General features: G+C 31.5%; 2 protein-coding genes across 2 annotated transcripts; one reads left to right on the top strand and one right to left on the bottom strand.

Moving 5' to 3' along the window:
• Window positions 1-1,940: 1,940 nt before the first annotated feature.
• On the top strand, window positions 1,941-19,530 carry LOC139519308 (aryl hydrocarbon receptor-like). The gene is made up of 11 exons (XM_071311287.1): window positions 1,941-2,149; window positions 2,761-2,822; window positions 10,573-10,730; window positions 11,431-11,522; window positions 12,243-12,332; window positions 12,746-12,847; window positions 14,461-14,541; window positions 15,697-15,884; window positions 16,196-16,302; window positions 17,204-17,345; window positions 18,026-19,530. Exons 2-11 carry the CDS (start codon window positions 2,770-2,772, stop codon window positions 19,158-19,160), a joined length of 2,148 nt encoding a protein of 715 aa, XP_071167388.1. The 5' UTR covers window positions 1,941-2,149; window positions 2,761-2,769; the 3' UTR covers window positions 19,161-19,530.
• Window positions 19,531-22,252: 2,722 nt separating this feature from the next.
• On the bottom strand, window positions 22,253-23,721 carry LOC139521792 (AP-5 complex subunit sigma-1-like). The gene is made up of 2 exons (XM_071315422.1): window positions 23,538-23,721; window positions 22,253-22,686 (listed from the first exon to the last, which is right to left on the bottom strand). Exons 1-2 carry the CDS (start codon window positions 23,688-23,690, stop codon window positions 22,267-22,269), a joined length of 573 nt encoding a protein of 190 aa, XP_071171523.1. The 5' UTR covers window positions 23,691-23,721; the 3' UTR covers window positions 22,253-22,266.
• Window positions 23,722-25,061: the final 1,340 nt, after the last annotated feature.

Here is a 25,061-nt window from a genome sequence, read left to right as displayed (position 1 = left end):
CAAAGCTATTCAGCAACGTATGATATTCATTTTATTGAATTTTATTAAATATAATACCCTTTAGCTAATTATTCATATCGTAAAATACTGCAATAACATGTTTAAGGCCAACTTCTCGCTAATGGCGCTATAAAAAGGTCGTTTATGAACAACTAATAATCTCAAAAAACAAAATACTTTCACATTAATAATTGTTTTTGGTTATTAAATGTGATGAGCGTTACTTTGATACAACATTTTTTTGAATTCAGGAGGGTGTTCATATATAGGCACAATACGTTGTAACAGAGACATATAATACAATTGTATTATATGTCTCTGGTTGTAATATTCTTTTCTGAGGAACTTAAACAAAAATAAATTTATAATTAACTTAATAAATGAAAATATTTACTTGAAAATGGGCAATACTATATGCTATGGAGCTTATATCAAATGTTGTGCAATGTTTAGTCTCGTTTATATTTTTTTACTGTAATAGGTCTAAATGGCAGATAAAAAGTATACAGGTACAGAGGCTACAAATAGCTGACAAGAACACATAGAGCCTTGTCTACATTGCTGTTTTCTGTTAAAGGTTTGTATGTCAGTTGTACCAAATTTCTATTAGCATGGCTAATGGGATCTGAAATATGTTCTATTTTTCATGTTAAATATACTACTTTTTTTTTGCAAACTTTTTGTTTGTTTCTTTTGTGTTTTAGTGGAATGTAAAAATTTCTTTTCTTTTGAATGAAAATACAATCCCTTTCTACAGTCTTCTGTGATTGCAAACCATTTATTCGTAATTTATATTCTAAAAGGATTTTTTTCTTTAAGATGAATGTATGCTGTCTTATAGTAAACAACATAAAGCAAGATCTTTATAAAGGATTTTGTGGACATCTGCTATTTTACTTCCTTTTCATCGTTTTTCTGGTGTAGATATTATTTCTTAAAACGATACAAACAAAGCCGCTAATCTTATCTTTAAATTTAACTTGGTACAAAATCGGGTACTTAACTTCATATTTTAGGTAAATATTTAATAATCTGTTTGTCTGTTAAAAGCTCTTTAAAATTCCATTAAGTTTTCTGCGTAAGAGATGTTTAATATGTTCTTATTAATATGTAGACTCTTTATTTACAGGGCTATGCTCATGACACAAAAACTCCTCGAATAAGGTTAGCGCACGAGAGACGTGTTTGCGCGGACATATAGGGGGCCTGTATTTTTATGATCTTCTGTAGTGACCTTTTTTTTTACTGAGTTTGGATTTGCATGGTGGAACCATCATGTATCACACTACCATCCATTGGACTCATGTGCTTCCTACGGGTTGTTCTTTTTGTAGATATTTTTCAATTGAATTTCTGAAACATCGCAAAACTACCGTCATCTTTGTCTTAAACTCATCTTTTTTTTTGTAAGACTCCACAAGTTATCCAACTGGCTGTCAATCTGAAATAAGCATTAACACTTATAACAAAATTTAATAGAGATTTTCGTAAAAATCGTCATAGATATTAGAATAAATTAACATAATACTAATATTAAAAATATCAAAATCTGTTATCCGAAATATTTGTTGATATCTACATATTTACGATTTTTTTCAATACACTTATCATAATATTTCTTTGTTTTCATATGTGTTTTAAAAAATAAAATCGCACCATTCTAATTAATATTGAATGCAGAATATTTTTTTTAGAAAATTTAAAATTATATTTGTTATAAATATTTACAATGGGAAAAGACAACAAAATTCTGAAGAAAATATACTACGGAATATTCTTTTTCTGATAAAATACTTCCCAATAATATATTGTGTTTTGTACATGTAATGTTGTTCAGTGCATATGCTCACTTTTAGCATCCTCCCGGAAAATATTATAGAAGATAACCGGAAGAGAAGTATAAAATAATACGAGGAATTTTCAAAATGAAGACAAGATACCAAGGTATATATTTGGTTTCTGGTGACGACATAAACCTTTTAATGTCTTTTAGAAATATCGCGATGACAGGTGATATAACGAGAGGTTTTGGCGACGTCTCACCCCCGGACACGAGGAAAGTGTTCCTAAAGTCAATATTTATATGTCACTGTGATAACGCCTGACTCAAACGAATCGATATCTATCAGACTCTTTGGATGCTTCACAGGTAAGTTGGATTTTATTTAAGAATTTTTTAAACAATTTATTCTAATTTCTAAATTTTTAAAACAATTTATGCTAATTTCTACAAATTGTCAAACCATGTATTAAAGTTAATCTATCTTTTGTTTAACAAAACAATAGTATATTTTTCGAAAAATATGTTCCCTGTTTTAAACAAAAAAATACATAATTTTTGGTGAAAAGAACCGAACTGTATTTTTTGTATAAGTTGATGAATCTAATAAAAATTAAAAAAAACCGTTCCTTTTCTAATTTCTAATGTTTAGTCGGAAAATTTCAAAATTCGAAATGTTATGCAGGAAGAACACAGACATAAATGCACCCGTCATTGTTTATTTAATTATAATCCTTTCTCTTACTTTTGATGGATAGTGTATAAGCAAACAAACACTTCAGTTTGGATTTAGATTAGAAAATAAATGTTTAGAGAGGGGTACTAAAACCCACAAATTAAAGCTAATTTTCTGTATTTGTTGTTTGACTAATATTTTCCAAATCACAATTCCTTATCGCAAGCAAAGGATAAAAATTCCGATAAGTAATTAGCTAAGGTGAAAATCGAAGATAAAATAATAACTGTTGTTTTTGTTCAAGGAATACAATATGGACGGACAGACAAAACCCCCATCAGCAAGATCGTCAAAAATTGATCCCAGGTAATAGTCACTTTTTATTACAATCAAGTTTGTTTCCTTTTTATTTAGTATTTGTTCTACTGTATTTTTTTCTGAATTGATATTCATTTTTCAGGAAATAAAAGGAAGATAAAATACAACCTCAAACTACTTCATTTCATCGGGGGAAAACAGTCCTGTTATATCTTTAGCTTTTATCATTCATGAAAAATTTAGTTAAATCTTGATCCTGACTTTTAGTGATGTTATTCCAAATAGGAATGTACAGAAAGGGTGAACAACTCACTGTACCAAGCGTAAGGTTTAGAATAGAAAAAAATAGTATCTTTCCTTTAATGTTAATGATTTGATATTTTGGTTTTAATGGGTAAGAAATTACAGAATACGCATAACCCCAAACAAGCGATGCTAACAAGTGAGAGACAGGAAAGTAGATGAGCTTCTAAAAAATGTCTGTGGTGATTCTTGACGAAAATCTGCTGGTTCTCAATATATTTCCATTGTAAAATTCCAAAATTGTGTCGGTCTGTTGCATATTGTTTGGGATTAGTGAGCATAGTTCCTCGTACTTTACTTGTTATTTTTTTTTTTACATTGCTAACAGTAAACGAAAGCTTTTTGCTTTGACGCATTACAGCGACAGTGTCAAAGCAAAACATTAAATAGCCTTTCAATATAAAAAAGAAGATGTGGTATGATTGCAAATGAGACAACTGTCCACAAGAGACCAACATGAAGACTTCATAATTATTTGAACTAGTTCTTCATATGATTATGAACAAAAAAGAAGGTACCATTCCATTTGGATTTCCAAAAATAAATTAAGATATGTATTGTGTCACTCCTATGTATGCACCTAAAACCTAAAACAATGTACTTTCATTCCTATCTTTTTTATATTTCTTTAGCTTTGTTGGGGTGATATATATATTTTAATTGTTTTTACATCATCCTTTTGAGTTTTTTGTGTAAAGAGTTTTTTTTAAATTACATAAATTTACTTTTACAAGTATTCCATCTTAGGATTTCATCAAAATTTAACTAAAAATAAAAATTCAGACATTTCAACAAGTCAAACACTATGCTCTTATTTTAAAAGAGGTATGGTTATTTTAATAATATACAAAATAAACTCAATACATAGAATGCGCGACAACTGTTTCTCGTCGAAAGTTTGGGAACATTATATAAAACGTATTTCAAAAATAGCAAATGAAAAACGTTTCCGTTATAGGATCATGTAGACTAAGAGCAAATGACTAAAGAACAACTTGTATTATCCTCATAAATAAGTTAATACTTCATTTCAAGCGCCTATGATGTCTTAGACTGTGTCTTGATTTTTTTGCCGGCCACGTTCAAAGCCCTCTTTATTAAAAAAAAGTAAGATTTATTTCATAAAAGACAAATAACGCGACTGTCAATTTTCCGGCAGAGTCTTTTTTTTTTAAATTTTGCAACAACGTTAACAGCTTAGTAAATCACCCAAATTGTCTCCTGCAATCAAAAAATGTAGTCATTATTCGACAAGGAAAAGAAGAAAATATATCTTTATAAGATTCCGTAGTAAAAAATAGTTAATTGTTTATAAGGGAAAAAGACCATCCTGTTCGTAGCAAATTTCATATAGCTTAGATGCTTCTGAAAAACAATATTTTCTCTTCATAGAGAATGTTAAAGAAATGAAAATCGAGTAAGGGAAATTATAACTATAGTTGAGTCCAAGTTAAGTGCAAATACATATTATGTAAAGATTACTAAAATATAATATTAATTTCATTAACCCTAATATGACTTAAGTCACATTCGTTCAAAAAGTATAAACAACTTTCGCTTTTGACGAGTTACCATAACACCAATCTAATATAATTCTTTAATTTCCGTTGTTTTTTTTTCAAATCAATTTTGTAAAGTTTAAAGTTTTTTCTTGTTTTGAAGTTCTAAAAAGTATACCCGAAATTACTAAGAATATTAAACAGCATACAACAGACCATATCAACCACTACAGACGTACAAAAAAGGCGAGCACTAAACAACGAACAACAACTTGGTATGGTGCAAAGACTGCAAAATGTACAGCGTTATTTTAAGCAGGTTAACCTGCGCACAAACCTCACAGTTTGTCTCAACTTTCGAGTATATTTGAATTAAAATTTTAGTATAATTGAACAACTTTCGAATGTATTTGAATTTTTATTATATATAGGAATTTTCGGCACATGAACATTCTCCTTTAATAGGGGAGGAGTAGGGAGATTTTACGCGGACGGAATATTCATAGTTCCACAGATTATTTATTTCGTGCGTTATAAATTTATTTTCACATTTGCACACAATTATTTCCTGCATTTTGCTGAGCAGAACGTTCCGCTACATCCTGTCTTGGGCAAAGTTATTTTTTTCCATTAATTACCAAGACAGAATATTCATTTCCAAAATCATCCTGGCCCAAGAAACTCAATGGTAACCTCTAAATATCTATACCGGTTTTACGAAAACTTCTCTGTAATTATTTTGTTCTTGTGCTATAGATAATGCTCATCATATAGATACCAGTATGAAAAATTTGTACGCCAGACGCGCGCTTATTTCTACAAAAGAAAATGTTTCTTCAAAGACATACATATGGAAAAATTCCATAAAATCAACACTTTTCATTAGATTTCATAAAACTGTGTATATTGTGATGAAACTATAAGGTCAAACCAGTTTTAATGTTGTCTAACTTAAAAATTAACTGTTCACTTTGCAACAGATGCATTAAAACTACATGTATGTCTGATCTTTCAATATTCGTGAGAAGTGCTGCCTTCTTATCATTGCCGGTAGATCTTAGCATTCTAGCTATATATAGTTTGGATGCTATTGGAATGTACTTATATTTTAGTAAACGAAAATAAGATTTAGGAACAATCTAATATGCTATTTTTTTATGTCGTAAAAACTCGGACATAAAAGGAAAGAGTGGCATATAGTTTCTGAAATGTCTCTATTCCATCAGTTTTAAAATTTACATCTCAAGTAAATATCACTAAAACCGAGTCTAGATATAATATTTTTGTTCAGCTGTAGTGCCCAAAGAGAATTAATTTAAAAGCACAAAATTATTAAGTGCCACATATGGAAAGACTTACGGTCTACTCATTCTAATGTTATATGCAGACATGAAGGTTTTGACACAACTCAAAATGTGTGCTTAGTATCGTTGTTAACATAATATTTTTGTTTTGTTTGTATATGTGTATTGATATCCGATTTGTAAACAATACCTATCTCATCTTTGTTTGAAGACTTAAAAACCGTGAATATAAATATATATATATATTCTTTTAGGGTTTGAATCCCTTGGTCAATCCATAATCTTTCAATGGTAGAAGGGATTCTCATCTATCCATTTTTTATTATTATATTAACGGTACCAAATTTATTGCGCCAGATGTGCAATACGACAATTAAAGATTTCAGTGATGCTCTAGGCCCAATGTTTGAAAATCCAAAACTTTTACAAACGTTACAAGAGCTGATAAATCAAAAAGGACCAAAGTATAGCAAAATTCGGGTAAGCGCTGGTTTAGTACGTTGATTGCTTTCAATATTTTAACAGACTGCACACAGGAAAATGTTATGACTGTTCTAGGCGTTTTCACAGTAAGTTAAATTGAAATATTATAATAGTCAGAGTTAAAAATTACAAAAAAGACAGAATCAAATCGAAATAATAAAGGTTAAGGAAATCAAAAATAAAAAAAGACTCATGCATTTACATATGTAGAATTAAAAAAAAAACAATGAGATATTCCTCTGTGTTCCCCTCTCCCTCCCAAATTGAAAAAAAATAAGAACAAAATTAATATTTAAAGTAGATAGTAAAAACTTTCATCGGGATTTTGAAAAAGGACAGATTAGTTAAAATTCAAACAAAAGAAAATATAATTGATACAAATCTGTACCAAAATTCAACGAATTACATTTTTTATATCATATATTCGAGTGGGCGGAAAGAGAAGTTGGGACTTCGATGATATTTGTTTTCAATAGAAGTGCTTTTTGTTTTATTGAAGGCTCTGCAGAAAAGATACATGTAACAAATAATAATTGAATCGTATTGAAAAACATTGATTGAAACTCTTTTCTAACAGGAATAATGAAAGGTATACAGAAAAGTTAACATACATTTACATGAATAGAAATTCCCTTATAAGACCTTAGGTAAAACAAGTAACGTAGAAATATACAAACTGACCTTATTTTGCAATAAATAGTTTCCACTACTGAATTGTTGCATTTTTTAGAGGAAATGAAAATTCTACAGAATATATACCACACTGTTCGTGTTGATTTTAGTGCTCAACTGTAACACGCGACCAAAGATTTAACCCACCAAAGTAGGGATCGTGACAGAAATTTTAAAGTAAGGACAAAATGCTACACGATTCCTTAGTAATTATTGACCAGAATTAAGCATAACCACTCAAATTTTCTCAAAAGTTTTGTTTGTCTATTTAATATATGATTTGTAATTTGACACGCACGAGTTTTCACTCGTATTTTTATTTCTTTGACTAAAGTTTACATTTTAATTAAAAGACTAGCCTATTTTCATTTTACACATGTGAGTTACCAAGAATTATAATTTATATAAGGTTAAAAGGAAATCATCGTTCAATGATATTCATTCCATAAAGGTGCAAACTCATAGGCAGAACATAGATTGAGGGGATATATAACTAAATATAAGTCATGGAAACAGCCATATCAGTATATATATACATCCCATGCACATAAAAGCAATTACCTAGTGTGTGGACGTTCAAATTTGTTAAGATATTGGTTCAGTAATGGATGTTCAAGGCTTTGAAACTACGTTGGACATATGTAACCATTTGCTGGACATATGTTACCTTGTACTATTAACGTTAGTATTGACCATTTGGAGACATATGTTGAAAATGAGTAACCATACTCTGAATTTTTATCAGCATGATTAATTTGAGGAAACTATAACATATTTCGACGCGTACAAGGCACCAAGCGCATATTTTACATTTGCGACATTCAAAAGCTCTTGTGAAAGATTGTTGGTTCAGCGGACAGTTACGAAAGACATGCACTTAGCACATTGAATTTAGAATTGGGCAAAATATGTCACGAGTAAGAAAGTTTGAAACAAATACACCAATGAAATACAAATCCAATCATACAAACTACCAAACACATATATGTGTCAAAATAGGTCTTCAACTAATAGATAAGACTTTATAAAAAAAATCCCAAAATCTAGAACAGTTTTCAAAAAATCTTTGAACAAATTCACGGAACTGGTCAGTGCAATTACAAGAGATTAGTTGAAATCAATGAAATTAGATCTTGATGGAGAATATTTACCTTTTTTGGTGGCGTTTGATTATCTTTAAAAAAAAAAATCTCACTTCGTATAAAGAATGCAAAAAGTTTTAATTCAAACCTAGTTAGAAAAGATAAAACCAAAATGTCATTGCATTGACATCAATATGTTATAGGGGTTTAAACAATATTTATAAAAATTCTGAATGAAATTTGGTGAACGTTAATTTCTCTCTCCCAGAGTTGAGCTCCGTCAGACGATTAGTATGTCACAGTACATAGAGTACTTGAGATAACACAGGAATTTTCAAGAGTTCTGTATACACAGCGTGAAGACATGTAGGAACACATTATTACAATTTTAGTAAATAGTATGCTAAAAGGTTTTGAATATTAGTATTTCCATGTATAATCCTGTTTATATAATTTAAATTGAATTTATATTGCAGTGTCTAAAGTCTTGATAAACTTACTTCAAATGAATCAACCAAATAAATGATTACAAAAATTACAATAAATTGGTATAAAAACAAAATGAAAATAAAAAGACAAATCAATAATGAATAAATGTAAATAAATAAATTAAAAACTCGTAAATAAATAAATAGATTAATTAATAGATAAATAAGAATAAAAATCAAAATAATACACAATAGGTTATTGTTCGTTCCCCATCGAATATTAGCCGTTGTAGTATCCCAGTTACTCAACATACTAGACATTTTCAATTTATCAAAGATTAAACATTTCCCGTACTGTCCATTTGACAGTATTACATGTTTTATCATCACCGTGGCTGTGACACTTGCTGTAAGAGATAAATCATATGAAAGACCATGGAAGGAAATGCTTTTCATATCGACGGACCTAGTCATACCTCTTGTTTGGTGTTAATGTAACTCAACTCCGATTGTTGTCAAACACATGGTATACTTTAATGCCAATAATGGGACAGTGTCTGCCTTCTAATCCGGAACACCTCAGATCAACAACAGTTTTTTTTGGTTGGTTTCGTGTAACTCAGTCTCTAATATCTTATTAGTGTTTTGTGGACACATTTGTCTTTTCGTCGTTTTTCTTATTTATTTTGCCAATGGCGATATTAGCTTCTGTAAATTTATGAGTTTTGAAAATACGTTTAGTTTCTTTCGCCCCTTTTTATATAGTATGTTTTGCGACGACACTGATCATATCTTATATGACATGACATTTTTCTATTTTCATATTGTTGGTCTTTCTCTGATATAGTAATTTTTAACTGGATAACATATCGACAGTATCTCGATTCTTCTTTATATCTCTTTAAAGAAATCATATGTAACCTATTTTGACACTTAATCATAAATTTAATTATTATAAAGTTCGAAGATTTTCTAGAAAGTTGGTGATGAATTGGGGATTTGACCAATTAGAATCACCAAACATCTCTGGAACTGAACCTAGAACATATGCTTTTCATCCAGTCAAAACAAAGTGTTAAGCGTTCAAAAATAAGATTTTAAAAAAACCCGGACATTGAGGAAAGTCCGTATTCAAATGGCAAAATTTAAAGCACAAACACATTTAACGAATGACTAACAACTGTCACATTCCTGATTTTGATTTTTCTTATGTAGAAAATGGTGGATTAAACCTGGTTTTATAGCTAGCTAAACCTCTCACTTGTATGCCAGTCGCATACAATTCCATTGTATTGACAACGATATTTGAACAACACAAACAAACACAATAGGGGTACAGCAGTCAACATTGTTTTATAACTTTAATCATTATAAAAAAGAAATAAAAAAAATAGTATGGTTTCCAATAAGACAACTACCATCAACGTGGTACGTGTTATCAACTAAATGTCCATATAGTTCGTACGAACTTAACAATGAGAAAAAGATATACCGTATAGTCAACCGGTATCAACGACCCCAAGATGAATAAATGTGAAACAATTCAATCGAAAGAAACCCGATTTGATGCTAAAACAACGAGTAAAACTAGACATGACGACAACTATTAAATGCCGGGCTAGTGCTATTACACCACTGTGGTGTTTAGTGTTGTAAAAGCAAAAATATAGACAAAAAAAATCACACAATGAAAAACATTTCGTCCACACTGACAGTTCCGCCATATCCGTTTCAGTCACAGCCATAGTGGTCAAACTGCAAGTTCCGTCATACTTTTTAAAGTAGTTTCAACCTTGTCTTTTTTTTGGTTATAAGGTAGGACTCCCAATCATTTATAAAACAGATGTAATGAGAGAGAAACAGAAAAATTTCGTTTTAATCTTACTATTATATATATTCATGGATAAAAATTTTGTATCAATTCAAAGCACACATAAAAGTGTTATAAATTTTGAATCATATACTGGTACTTGATCAAAGAAAGGTAACTTTTTAAAACTTTTCATCGATTGGTGATTTACTTTTAGTTTTAAATCCAAACGATACAGAGACAAACTTCGGACAGAAATAAAAGGCTTAGAAGGATTAATACCAATAGATAGATCATCCTTACATAGGAAACTTGACAGTCAGACAGTATTCAGACTTATTATCTCATTCTTCAGATTAAAGATGTTCTTCAAAAGTAAGTACAATTCATTTTATTATATATTTTATCTAGTTTGCCGGTGAATTATTTTGATGGTCTAATGAATTTTAATTCTTCTGCTTTGATAACTATACAATCCTTTATGGATGTCTCAAAATCAAAGTTACGTTGTCATGTAAAATGGGCGCAAATGTTTCAAATATTGAAAAAAAAAAAACAGCCTTCGAAAAATAATGATTAATCATCAACGTACTTTCAAGTTGATTGATAGTATAACTGCACATACTAAATGCATCAATTTAAAAATTCATAACACACTTTAAAAAAGATGCAAAGTAAATTTTGAGTATTAAAAAGATGTTAAGTAAAATAAGATAATCTGTCTGAGCATTGGATACGAGTCTTTAAGTGTTTTGTTATTCAACCGTCCGTAGTCAATGCACACTGTGTTTCAAGAAGCAACATATGACCATAGTAAATGTATGAGATGAATCCAGGAAATCCGTATTAAAATCGAACTCTTTCTAATATAAATGTTAAAATCTCTGTATTCTGAAAAACCCTTAAATCTATTTATATATCAAAGAATGAACAAATTGAAGACACACTTCCCTCAGCGTTTAGGTTTTCTCAACTTCTATATAGAGAATACGTAGTTGCAGGTCACTATCACATTAAAATATTCTTAACCAAACACATCACCAAAATTTAATGCATCATTAATTATTTTGTTTAGTCATTGGCTTGAAGCAACAACAATTATCAGATAATGAAACAACAACTAAAGATGATTCACTTGGGAATGTTGGAGGAAAACAAGTGCTTCAAGTTAGTAAAAAAATACATCTATATTTTTTCTTTATTACAAAAAAAGGTTTTGATAGAGAATGGTTTTAAATCTTTGTACCATCAACATTTCAATAAATCGAACCAATAGTTGTAAATAACGAAAACACACGGAATATAGAAAATCAAATGAAACACAAAAACATGATTTTTTTTAATTTAAATTATGTGTGGCTACTTAGCTCAATGTCATTGCAGGTCTTCATTTTATTTTAAATTTATAAGCCAATCATAGCTATCGAACTTTTCAAATGGACATTGTCCTACATTAAATGAAAACAAAAGTACACACTTTTCATTGTGAAAAAAAGTAAAATCACAAAAATACTGAACTTCGAGAAAATTCAAAAATGAAAGTTTCTAATCAAATGGCAAAATCAAAAGCTCAAACACATCAAACGAATGTATAACACCTGTTATATTCCTTACTTGGTATAGACATTTTATTTAGTAAAAAGTGATGAATTGAACCTGGTTTTATAGCTAGCTAAACCTCTCACTTTTGTGACAGTTGCATCGCATTATACTGAGAACGATGTGTGAACAAAACAAAGAGACACAATAGGTAAAAATGTCAAAAATAGGGACACAGCAGTCAACGAATCAAAGAATGTTACTTAACTTATTTTATACAAAGATGTAAACCGGTTTTATTAATGATGTGTCTATAAATATTTCATTGTTTTCTTTAATACTGTACAGTGTTTGGATGGTTTTCTGTTGGCGGCCTTTGCAGATGGTACTATAGTTTACTCTACAGATAACGTATTACAATATTTAGGTTTTAACCAGGTTAGTTTTTAAATAAAATACAATTTTCGCATTTCTTTTTATTGTTTTGTTTTAGATAATTTAAAGTTTAACTATTTCTATTTATCCGTTCTGTATTAATATTAAATTGCAAAATTGGTTAATAAAATGCAAGTTTTATCAAGCTGATTTGTTTTAAGGTTGGAGTTAAGACTATATCAAGGGAGTGTCACAAAAACTCATGCTCCAATTATTATTTATAAATTGAAAATATATTTTACTGTTTGGTTATTAAAAAATTTTAAAGCATCAAATGGAATCAAACTTATGAATATAAAACTAATTCCTTTGATATTTTTACTAAAAACTCCAATTATGGCGACATAAACTATGAAGTTATAGAAGTAATACGCCACTTTCAAATATAATGCATACTAATTATTTAACATGTACAGGTGGATCTGATGCATCGTTGTTTGTATGGATTAGTTCACCCTGAAGATCATCAAGACTTGAAAAACATCTTAGAAAATAGTTACATAAAGGATGTGACAAAGGTATGATTATTTGCTATAAATATTGTATCTTAGGAAACAAGAGGCAGTTCAAATCTTGATCAATCATCAATGTTTTGATCTGGTCATTTAATATGAACAAAGGCATACTATAAGTGATAATATTCTTTAAACGGAAAAGAAAACTATTAATTAACAACACGAGCCACTACAAAATATTTTTTCTGTGGAATAAGATTTTCAGAACTATTGGAATTCATATCTGGATTTCATTATTGAAATTAAGCCTGCCTCTTTGTGTAAAATCTAGCTCCTTTATCAGTGTCTGTTAAAATATGAGTTTTGAAAATCAAACTCAGGTTAAGCCAGTGCATGCTTTTCTCTGTATTATAAAGTGAAAAACTAGAACGATGATTATCAGAATCTATATCCAAAAGAGAAATCTCAAACCATGGTCTATAGGAAAAACATCGAATAGACTAAAAAGAACTACTCAATAACAACAAAAATGAGAGCATCTCAAGAAATTAGATAATGCTGTTGACACCAGCTTAATTTCTTCTATAAGCAATCCTGGTATTTATAATGAGTGTTTTTACATGGACAGTGCTATATTTTATGATGTGTTTGGATGAAAATTCATGATGTATAGATAAAGGCAACAGTAGTATACCGGTGTTCAAAAGTCGTAAATCGATTGAGAAAAAAAATCCAGCTTACAATCAAAACCGAGGGAAACACGTCAACTGTAAAAAGAAAACAAAGGAACATCAGAAACATCGAAGTGAAACAAAAACAAACACCAACACCAACACACATAGAAACGAACTATTTGATAACAACTGTCATATTCCTTACTTGGTACAGGACATTTTAACAATAAATGATGGGTTGAACCTGGTATAATGGCTTGGCTAACCTCCCGATTTATGACAATGTTTAAAAAAATATCGCTTAAACACTACGTGACAGAAATACAACACAAACACACACAAGAACATTTATAACAGAGAAACATACAAACAAATAATATAATAGTCGATACAAGATGTAAACTGCAGAACAACAACGAACATATTCCATCAACAACAAACAACATAGGATATCAAAAAATATATGATATAAAAAGATATAAAAAAATACAAAACAGTACAACATTACACATCAGACAACCAAGTTCTAAAAACTACTCCGACAGAAGCACGAACAACGGAAAATATATTAACGAATAACATGTACGATCCAGATAAACCCGACTTGGTACATTCGCAACACCAAGTCGGATTAAACCTTTACGCAAAAACGTCACCCTTTACCTATCTAGACCCTATCCCCTAAATGAAAATTATCAAGTACTGTTTATGCGATTTACATTTTGTCTAGGAGAACCTCGTTTATTTATAAAATTATAATCCTGGTACTTTTGATAACTATTATTTATAAGTTAAAACTGTGCTTTGGATAAGCTTTCAGTAACTGTATCATGTGGCCTTCAAGTTGAGTTTGATCACTTGAATAATGAACTTAAAGTTATAACAATTGGTTATATATACTATTATAAAAAGTTCTACCAATTTATCAGTTGACATGGTTGTTCATATCTACACCATTTTGCGTGTTTACTGTTTAACTTATTTATATGTGTATAATTTCAGCAACACCCTGGGTGTAATTGGAGACAAGTATCATTTATATGTCGAATGAAATGTTTCAATGGAACATCTGCTGGCTATCTGGTATGTGCATATTTGAAGAATAAAGTTGACTTTACTTATCTAAATTTAAGTGCAGTTTATGCTTTTGATTATTGAAGGTGTCTAGCGCACTATAAAGTATAAGCCTGTTATCATTGATAAGTTTTTTTCCTTCTTTTTAATTTTTCATTCGAGAAAGATTATTGTACTGGAGGAATGTCATGTTTTTCTTTATACTCGGAGAAAAGATGAAAGATCAAAAGTTTAACTTTCCTAAATTGCATATCTAAAAATACAAGCAAGTTTTTTTGGTGTATTTGAAGTTTACTTGAAGATACAATACTAAAAACAACTAATTTCGACACACTGCTGTTGTCAGACGTCTTGAAATATATTGTGTCGGATTTCAATTATATTTGAATGAATGATGACAACCCTCCTTCAATCGAATCTAATCGAAAGTCTAAATGAGATCCTAAAAAAGAGGATTGGATTTTTTTAAAGAAGAAACTTTACATATCCTTGGAATATTCGTCCAACTTCACCTTTGCATGTGGGGATGAAGGTTGGATGTTATAATATTGAGCAAATTCGATTGTCAGGAAAACAGGAAAATCTTTTGAAAAATAAAAGATGAATAGGAGTTAGATTTCTAGTTGACTTGTTACGTAACATGTAGCTTATTTACATAACAATGATATCATATGTTAAACCTCCCTTCACATGCAATAAAATAATTTAAAAAAATTGTATAACTTTGAAAATGTTGATGGAATTTAATGCATTTTAAATGAATTAATCCCAAACTCGTACACACCTTTATTGACAGATTTAAGATTAAAGCTTGAGACACAACATTGAGACATCTGGACTATCATATCAAATCAAAATATTGATCTCTTATTTCGTTATACCTTTATGAGTACACAAATGGATTTCTATTAGATTTCTGGACAATTTGAAGTTGAATTGTCGCCGCTTATTAACTTTTCAAATACCTACCCTGGTAATATGTGCAGCTTCATGATCGTTGGTACAAATCACTTCACTCGGTCTCCATAACACAAGTTGATTCATTTAGAAGAATTCTACCAATCGTTTTTGTTTCCAGTAAACTGATTAACTTCATATCTTTATTTAACATCTCGGTTTTCTTTTCAAAGAATTAATTTAACATAAGCCAACTTATAATTTCAGAAAATTCATTGCTCGGGCTCTATCCAAAGACCTAATGACAGTAACCAATCGAAGTCTAGCCCAGACGTTGTTTTACTTTATTGCCAACCATTCATGTTGACCGGAAGCGATATTGTTGAGGATTTCAAACAGAATGTTTTCTGGAGTAAACATGATATGGGACTTACAATAAAGGAATTTGATAAAAAGTAAGTAAATGTGTTATTTGTTTAGAAATTTTGAAAGCACTAACAGCTTTTGAACCTTCTTTTAAGCCATAAGGTAATATGAAACGAATATAAAAAGGATAATGAAACTCATTTCAAAAGTATATGATATACAGAGTGAGATTATAATGTATTCAGTTTGGGAATAACTTTAAGTAATTGCTTATCAAACGGAAAACAACCTAAATACGAAAACAAAATCGAAATTATGTTACTTTTAGTCTTTTATAATAAATAAAATAATGCAATATAAAGTTAAAAGCAAGTTTGAAATAGCGTTTATTATGTTTCAGGTCAGAAGAAATGATTGGGTATGGGGACGACGATCTGAAGGAAAAGTCATTTTATCAGTTTGTCCATCCAGAGGATTTAGCTACATTTGCAGCTTGTCACAAAACATGTACGTATTTAGGTATTCATCTTCCTTACAAAACTTACAATGTCAAGTTTACGTGCTTGAGTTCATTCTGTTGCACTGTTGTTTTGATATAGAAATAAGTTACAGTTTGATGCAAGGATTAAAATATACACGATATACAGTTGACTTATGAACAAACCCTATCTCGAATAAAATAGTTATGAGAAGGCCCACTTAATTGTTGATACACTTGGTGCATCTACCTTTTGATTTCAAGTACCAACTTTTACCTCCCCATTGACATTTATTTACATTAAAGCTAGTAGGTTTGTTGGGGGAGTAGGTGGGACTATAAGTAAACTACACTTAAAAAACCCAAAGCATGTTGTTTGAATAAAAGCAACGAACAGTAATTTTACAGTAAAATGAATTTATCAATGACAAGTCAACTGGGATGGTTGTAACCTCAGCAAAATGTTCATCATCAATTACATCAACCAAGTGGTTGTTAAACTCATCAAAGATGCAGGTTTATAATTTTACAGAACAGACGCGTATTTTTCGTACAGAAGACGTTCGAATTAAAACCAATCGGAAAAGACCAAATCAACTTTGAAGGTAAAGAGGATTAAAATCGAAAATAATAAAATTTGTGCCAAATAAGGCTAAGTCAGACAATACCTGAGTAGAAAATTGATGATATCACTATCACATACTTGTCTGCATACGCTTTCAAAAACAATTTACACAATTAATGAATATCCTGTCACAGATATTTATTTGTTTGGTCGTTTTAAAAATGGACATGATTTGAGATTTGACACGTTTGAGGGGAGGAATTGTATATTGTTTTCGGGTAATTTTCTAGTGTAGCGATGGTAAGCTTGATCATTGAGTATGTTTAATGTGTACTGGTTAAAATTGTTTACTTATTTTTTTCTAGTAACTGAAAGTACAGAGGTACAAACAATGTATTTTCGAATGGAGTCTAAGGAAGGAAGTTGGGTGTGGCTGCATTCACGCGGGAAAGTCATTTGTAAAAATTCCAAGAAGTTTTCTATTGTGTTTACACATTGTCCTGTAAGGTAAGTAAATATACTTGTTGCAGAAACTGACTGATAGAAGCATTTTCCTTATGGGCAAAAAAAAATACCAGTTACATGCAAATTCGTTTTAATCGTCAGGACAAACAAATTAGTATCTATGATGAGTTTATTTACCTACACGAATACCAGCTGATAAATAAAGATTCATACCTACAACAGGAACTAATCTGTAAGGCAGCCAGATGTATCAGCTACTAATTTGGCTATGTTCTTGATATTTAACTTGACGGCTTAATTAGTCGGACTGAATTTTATTCGACATTAGGGAAAACCAAATGATAGTTAAATCTAGCGTTTTACAATGTCACCAGACAAAACAACTCTAAACAAAACCATAGTATTAAACAATAGCAAAAATCGAAACGCACATAATATAGGACAGTACAAAAACGGGATAAATCAAGAGAAACAAGACATGTGCAAGAAACAGTTGACATAAATTAATACATAAAATCCGTGGGTGACATGTATAATACACTCGTCAGGATAAACATATTGGCACCAACCGCACTTCGACAACAAAAAACTCCAAAGAACCAGTAGTTATAAAACGTAAATGTTAGTCAAAGAGAAAAAGATACAGGATGAAATTAACTGTATCTGAACTAAGAGATGACATAGACAAACTTTACCTCAATTAGTTTCTTACTTTATTTTAGGGAAGAAGATAGTACATTTCTTCAACAGGAATCAACATTACGTCAACGCTATGCTATGAACGATCTTCTCTATTTCATTCAGTTCGGTAGCTCGTATGCTCCTTGTTCTGGTGAGACTGATGATACCTTCCATGAAGATCAACAGGGCACTTCAAAAATAGGATCGTTCTGTACTCCTCATATGGGTTTTACTGAAGATCTATCCATGACATTTTATAATTCTCTTGATCCGTGTCCGTCAAGCTGGCATTCTATGACGGATCGTCACTCACCTGTGTTGCCGTCTACACATGTCGCTCATAAGATCACCCAAAGAGAAAAACAGATACAGTTTCAAGAGTTCAAACGTCGTCAACAGATGTTCAATCAACCAGTTTTGCAAGATTTTGCATGTAGTTCACCAAATTATCAGTATCATCCAACCCCAGTTAACCCGCAATTTCATTCTTATAATCAAATTTCTCCCGAAACGATACCCGAGTGTATAAATGGGGTGACAATCAAAACAGAACATGTCGGAGATTATCCACGGAATTGTTCCAATCCTATTTGGACAGATCAAAGAAATTCTCCAGTCGGGAATCTGTATACAAATATTAGTCCACCATCCTACCATTCTGCCACGCTCATGAATAATTATGGTTACTGTCACAATGACCCGTCCACTGTCTATCAGAAGCATTATCCCGGTACACATTTACAGTATGATGGGTACCAGCCACAAACAGTTTTTCATGCATCTTCCAATTATTATCCACAGGAGGTAAAATTTCCCGTCGGTCCGTGGATCAAACCAGAAATCACACGCTGCAATGAGCAAGATATAACACGTGTAGGTGTTAAAAGACCTTCTGCTAGTATCAAAGTATCAATGAATTGTGATTATACTGGCTTAGTCCAAAACCAAGGATCTAAGTATGCATGCACTGACTTCTCCCACAACAGACCATCTGTAACAAATACTGGTCTCACAAGTAATGTTGTTCATTACGATATTGAGGCTTCAGTACATATGAAAATTGTAGAGAATACATGTAGAGACACTTCATGTGCTAGAATCCAAACTAAAAAGTCTGATGCTGATCTTCCATCAATAGGAAGTATATTTGAATTTTTAAATGATGGTCAGGTTTGACTTGTAAACTAACTAAAAATCAAATGATAAAATGTCGACAATGTAAAACATATTGAGCAGTTTGTGAATGCAAAGTGTTTTTTCTTGAATAACCCAAACCAAATACATTGTACACCTATGAATCTTTACCTTTGGAAACTAAATAAGCTATTGAATTGTAACACAAGCTAATTTTAAAAGACCACTTTAACCACCAAGAAGGTTTGCTCTTATTTCCATCAAAATTAACACTATACCCATGATCTACAACGCACATTAAATATTTCCTATAAAGTCAGTTCAAACCCAGTGACGATACCATGTAAACTGCAAACCAGTAGTGGTAGTAACTCAATAAGATTATTACAAGATAATGTTCACCTTATTGGCGTGCATTAGGAGAACTCAATTAAAAGATATTATTCTTTAAAAAAATGTTTACCATAATATCAGTACCGAACGCCAATGCAAATCCAAATACAAATGGGAAGTCCATCAAATAAAGGCAACAGTAGCATACCGCTGTTCAAAAGTCATAAATCGTCAAAGAGAAAAATTCCGGGTTTAAAACTTCAACTGAGGGAAACACATCAACTATAAGAGTAAAACAACGAAACAACAACAGAACACTGAAGTGCAACAAACACAAAAGACAATGCAACATACAAAGAAACGAACTATTAGATAAAAACTGTCATATCCCTGACTTGGTGCAGGCCAATTTAAGAAAAATGGTGGGTTCAATCCGGTTTTGTGGCTAGCCAACCTTCGCGCTTTATGGCAATGTTAAATATACCGGTAAGAGTTAGAATTATATGATTCTCGACGGGACAAGTGCAAAACACTTGCAATAAATCTGACTTATGACAGGCATTTTTCCGATGAAATAATAGGTTAAACCTAGTTGTATAGCTAGCTTAACATTCCACTTGTATGACGGTTGTTTAAAGTTCCTTTATATTAACAATAAAATTTCGCTGAGCGCAGCCTCATACGACCGCAGAGTTCGTACCCTGAACAATTGGGGCAAATTTAGACACAATAGTCAAGCTTCTAATACCGTTTGAATTTGGATTGTTATCAAATTTTTATGCCCCACCTACGATAGTAGAGGGGCATTATGTTTTCTGGTCTGTGCGTCCGTTCGTCCGTTCGTCCGTCCGTCTGTTCGTCCGTTCGTCCGTTCGTTCGTCCGTCTGTCCCGCTTCAGGTTAAAGTTTTTGGTCAAGGTAGTTTTTGATGAAGTTAAAGTCCAATCAACTTGAAACTTAGTACACATGTTCCTTATGATATGATCTTTCTAATTTTAAAGCCAAATTAAACTTTTGACCCCAATTTTACGGTCCACTGAACATAGAAAATGAAAGTGCGAGTTTCAGGTTAAAGTTTTTGGTCAAGGTAGTTTTTGATGAAGTTGAAGTCCAATCAACTTTAAACTTAGTACACATGTTCCCTATGATATTATCTTTCTAATTTTAATGCCTAATTATATTTTTTACCCAATTTCACGGTCCATTGAACATGGAAAATGATAGTGCGAGTGGGGCATCCGTGTACTTTGGACACATTCTTGTTAACATAATTATAAGTTTCAGTCACAAAAAATAAATGTGGTCAAAGTTATTAAAAATTCATTGCGCTATACTTTGAAATTGAAGATTTCGTTTTGAAACTTTAAAAAAAATTGAATCCCTGAACAAAACATCCCCCTAAAAACGTGTTGACCCCCTTTGAGCAATTACCCCCAAACTCAATCCCAGACTTCCCTTTGTAGTATGGAACATTGTGGTACAATTTTAGAGAGATCCACACTTAAACACAAGTTATTGTCTGGGAACTAGAAAAAAATCTTGTTTTTGGATCCCTTTTTATCCCTAATTCTACCCACAAATTCAATCCCAACCTTCTTTTTGTGATATGGAACATTGTGGTACAATGTCCGAGAGATCCATACACTGACATGTGTGCACAAGTTATTGTCCAGAGACTTAAACAATGCTTGTTTTTTTACCCTTAATTCATAAATTGTTGGTACCTTAACCCCTTAAATCAACTTCAATCTTCCTTATGTGGTATTGAACCTTTTTGTAAAATTTTATAGAGATCCATTAACTTAAACTAAATTTTTTGTCCGGAAACCAAATGTGTCATCGGACGACGACGACGACATCATAGCATTATAGGAACCCCTCAAAAAAATTTGCGGTCGTATAAAAATGGGTAATCAATCTAAACAGACATAGCATGTTAATGTGAAAATCATTGGGATAGGAGAAGAGCATTATAATAAGAGTAGAAATATTCATCTGTTCAATTAATTTTGGTACCCTATTACTAAATACCTATATGTGGTAATATTAATGGCTACTAACTAAAAATGAGATATAATATAAGCCCCTTGCTTTACGGTAGTCGCAAATTTAAAGCTATGCGCGATAAAATAATTACAATTATTGTTAAAAGAAAGGTGTAGTTAATTTTCCTCCAAATTAATGCATACGAAAAAAATCAATCGAGTAGCAGGATTTGTTTTAAATATGACCACTGCACCATACTAGCTTAGAACCAGAATCCCTGGTACAGTAAGCCACCACTCTGCAGCAACTGACATAAATGATACTCCGCAAGCACACCTAATGGATGGCGTTTATATATTTATTTTTGTTCCAGAGAGACACTGCTACAATTGCCATGTCTCACGAGTCATTTTACAAGCGCAGATGTGTCAGGACGCGAGAAATAATGAATTTAAGATGTGATTAATTTGTCAATTCGGAACGACTCGTGACTACAACATTTACAATACAGACGAAACACTCGTGCATTTTCTACAAATTAAATATTCTTTTATGTTTTGTAATAGTTCAAAAATTCGATGACAACTTTTTAGCAGTCTGACTAAAGCCAGCTCCCACTATTTACGTAATTGAAAAAGTTAGGGGCGGTTTTAGTCCGACTGATTTCTCGGAATGCTATATCTAAACTGAATTGTATACTAGTATACATCATTCCACATACGGTTTTTTGTTGTTGTTATCTCCGAGGGAATATAGCATTTGCAAGTCTCGCAAACAGTATTTTACTGTTTAAAAGCTGATTACTAACATAGCGAATTTTGTTTACAGATTTATTGTTTTATAATGCTCTCTGTTTCCTTTTCAAGCTGTCTTATCACTCTGTGGTTCGTGAAAAGTAAGTTTCCTTGGGGCAAAAACTTGTCCAAAATCACTGATATTCTTTCTGGTTTTGTACAGGCTTCAGTGGGTGAAGTCAATAAACCGACATGTTGTTGTAAAAATCGGATTAATGTCTTAAGCACCGTCTCCGCCAACATTCGGTTTTCTGTCTTTTCACAAATCAATGTAAAACATGTATATCCTGCCCCTAACCAAACGGCAATTTTCTCTGTTTTGAAGGGAGAGTCTTTTTCTAATCGTGTATATCCTAATTCAAACTCGGGTAACGTATCTTCACTGTGAATTCTTTGTACATCATCTTCCACTGATCGTCCAAGTACTGCTCTTCTGAACTGATATTCTGAATGCACCTGCAAATTTTGAAAGTTTTCAAAGTCCTATACAGTTATTTATTAGGTCTATAATAGAGATCACAAGAAATAAAAACATAATTTGATCAGAGATTTAAGATCATTTAAGTGCCTCCAGGAATTTGATGACTACATTATGACATGAAATATGTAGTCGTTTCAAAAATGAATGAAATTAAGAAGTCAAGAAAAAAGATACTGACGACATCCGACGAGTTAATTGGCCGTTATGGAATATTTGTTTCACAGATGACGATGGATATGTTCTTATTGTCATGACCACATTCTTAGCATCATCTTTTCCTCAAATGTGACATCAGCGAACGAGACTCAACACCAAATTGTTACGTGCATGAGCCACACGGTTGGTGGCATCACGAAATGTTATGGTTGAGTTCGTGTTGACAGTCTTCCAGTTTCGGTCTTTCATTTTCTATGTTGTGTTTATTACACTGCTTTTTTTTCTTTTTTTCGTCATTTGTTTTTTTCATAATTTATTTTGTTTGTTTATTTGTTTGATTTTTTTGTTTTGTTGGAATGCCGATCGAGAATCAGTTTGTCTTCAACAGAGACATGTATACTAATTTTTTTATATGTCTCTGTCTTCAACTATCCCTTTTAAATCTTCCGCCTTTCATGCTTTCAATTACGGCAACGTTGTACAATTTGCCAAGTATATGGTTCAATTTTGCGGCATAATCAAAATGAACAAACAAGACTTAAACAAATGTAAATAAGTGAACATAAACAAAAATAAATCGTCTCTTGATAAATCGATACGAATCATCGTTTGTTTTATGTTACTGTTAAAAGGTTAAAAGGGGGCGTGGCTGAATCATATTTGATCTTACCTGTGCAGCACACTCTACTAAACACCGTTTCCTTTCTCCAATGACACCATTGTCTGGAACTTGACTTAACTGACTATCTTGGGCATATATTTGATGGTAAAGAAGTTTCGTAGAACCTGGAATAAGAGTGTGGATAAGAAATGCATGGACCATTTCATGACCGGAAAAACAACAAAGTTCAGTAAAATTGGAAACCTTGATCGGACTGATTTACGGAAATTTAATTGTCCCAACGTTTTATTTGTGTAACTACAAGGATTTGTATAGTCTCACTAAGTTACTATTAGACAGTAACTATACAAAACTTTTGTAAATATAAGACCATTTTTGTCGACATTACAAGACATGATGTATGAAAATTCCGGTCTCACTAATTAGCGACAACAAGAATTTTAGCGACAAGAAGCGTCAACAAGCGACAAGAAGCGACAACAAGAATTATTTTAGCGAAAAGAAACTATTTAGCGACAAGAAAACATATTGTTTTTAATTGAAATTAATTATTGCAATAAATATTAAAAGAATATGCAAAAGAAAATAATTTTAGCGACAAGAAAGTTAAAATTGATAGAAAAAAATGAAACATTATTTACATAATAGTTTATCATCTATAATTTATAACAGCCAGTATTACGTTTAATTATTGTATTATGAGTTTACTTTTCCTTGTGTTTTAGAATTTATTATTTATCTGATAATTTGTTTTTTAAAACTCTTTTCGTGCAATATATATTAAGCTCGCAAAATGAATTATTTGTGCATCATTGTCCTGAAAATATTGACACAAATTGTGAAATACAAAGAACTGAAATCAAACAAGAGGAAAAGAAATTGAAATGTGAATGTTTTCATCTTTTTATTTGTTTATTGCCTCATTAAACGATATTTATCATGTTTATGCATATTGGTTGAAGATGAAATGAAATTAATGACAATCTTGAGTTTTCAACAGGTGTTCACTATTTACAATGATTGTATATTCTGGCGCGTGTAATTGTATAGTCTGACGCGTGTACAAAGTTGAAGGTGTTAATTGGATGTTAAGGTAGCAATAAAACAGGGGACACGCGCCCAATAATAATGGGACCAATTTATTTGCATTGGGATGGTGCTTGCCACACCTACCAACGTTTTTTTACTCATATTGCCTCAGTGCTTGATACAACAATAAGTGATACCTTGCTTAGTTATAGCAATCTTGTGATTGGTTCAGATGAGGAAAAGGCTTTAGTAAAAGCTATCAAAGACAGTTTTCCAACATCTGAACTCACATTGTGCACAAGGCACTTGAGTGAAAATGTTACAAGGCATTTGAGAACAAAGGTTGGCGTAAATGACAAGAACGCAAAACAAATTTTATCAGACTTATTTGGGGATAACGGTCTGATAGAAGCAGATATGACGGTAGATTTTTCCACTAAGGTTACAGATATTGAAAGAAAATATGAAGACCTCGTTGGTCCATATCTTACGCAAAAAGTTATTCCTACTATAAGGGATTACGTGTACAATGCTCGAAAATCA

Source organism: Mytilus edulis, chromosome 4, assembly GCF_963676685.1.
Source record: "Mytilus edulis chromosome 4, xbMytEdul2.2, whole genome shotgun sequence".
NCBI lineage: Eukaryota > Metazoa > Mollusca > Bivalvia > Mytilida > Mytilidae > Mytilus > Mytilus edulis.
The sequence above is the reverse complement of the archived record's forward strand: the minus strand, read 5'-3'. Positions and strand labels throughout refer to the sequence as shown.

Excerpts from the sequence above, each read along its gene's own strand:
- LOC139521792 (XM_071315422.1), bottom strand. The coding sequence starts at position 23,690 with ATGGTCCATGCATTTCTTATCCACACTCTTATTCCAGGTTCTACGAAA. Across the intron at positions 22,687-23,537 it reads TAGTAGAGTGTGCTGCACAG|GTGCATTCAGAATATCAGTT; the intron begins GTAAGATCAAAT and ends CAAAATTTGCAG.
- LOC139519308 (XM_071311287.1), top strand. The coding sequence starts at position 2,770 with ATGGACGGACAGACAAAACCCCCATCAGCAAGATCGTCAAAAATTGAT. Across the intron at positions 11,523-12,242 it reads GAGGAAAACAAGTGCTTCAA|TGTTTGGATGGTTTTCTGTT; the intron begins GTTAGTAAAAAA and ends AATACTGTACAG. Across the intron at positions 16,303-17,203 it reads TGCAGCTTGTCACAAAACAT|TAACTGAAAGTACAGAGGTA; the intron begins GTACGTATTTAG and ends ATTTTTTTCTAG.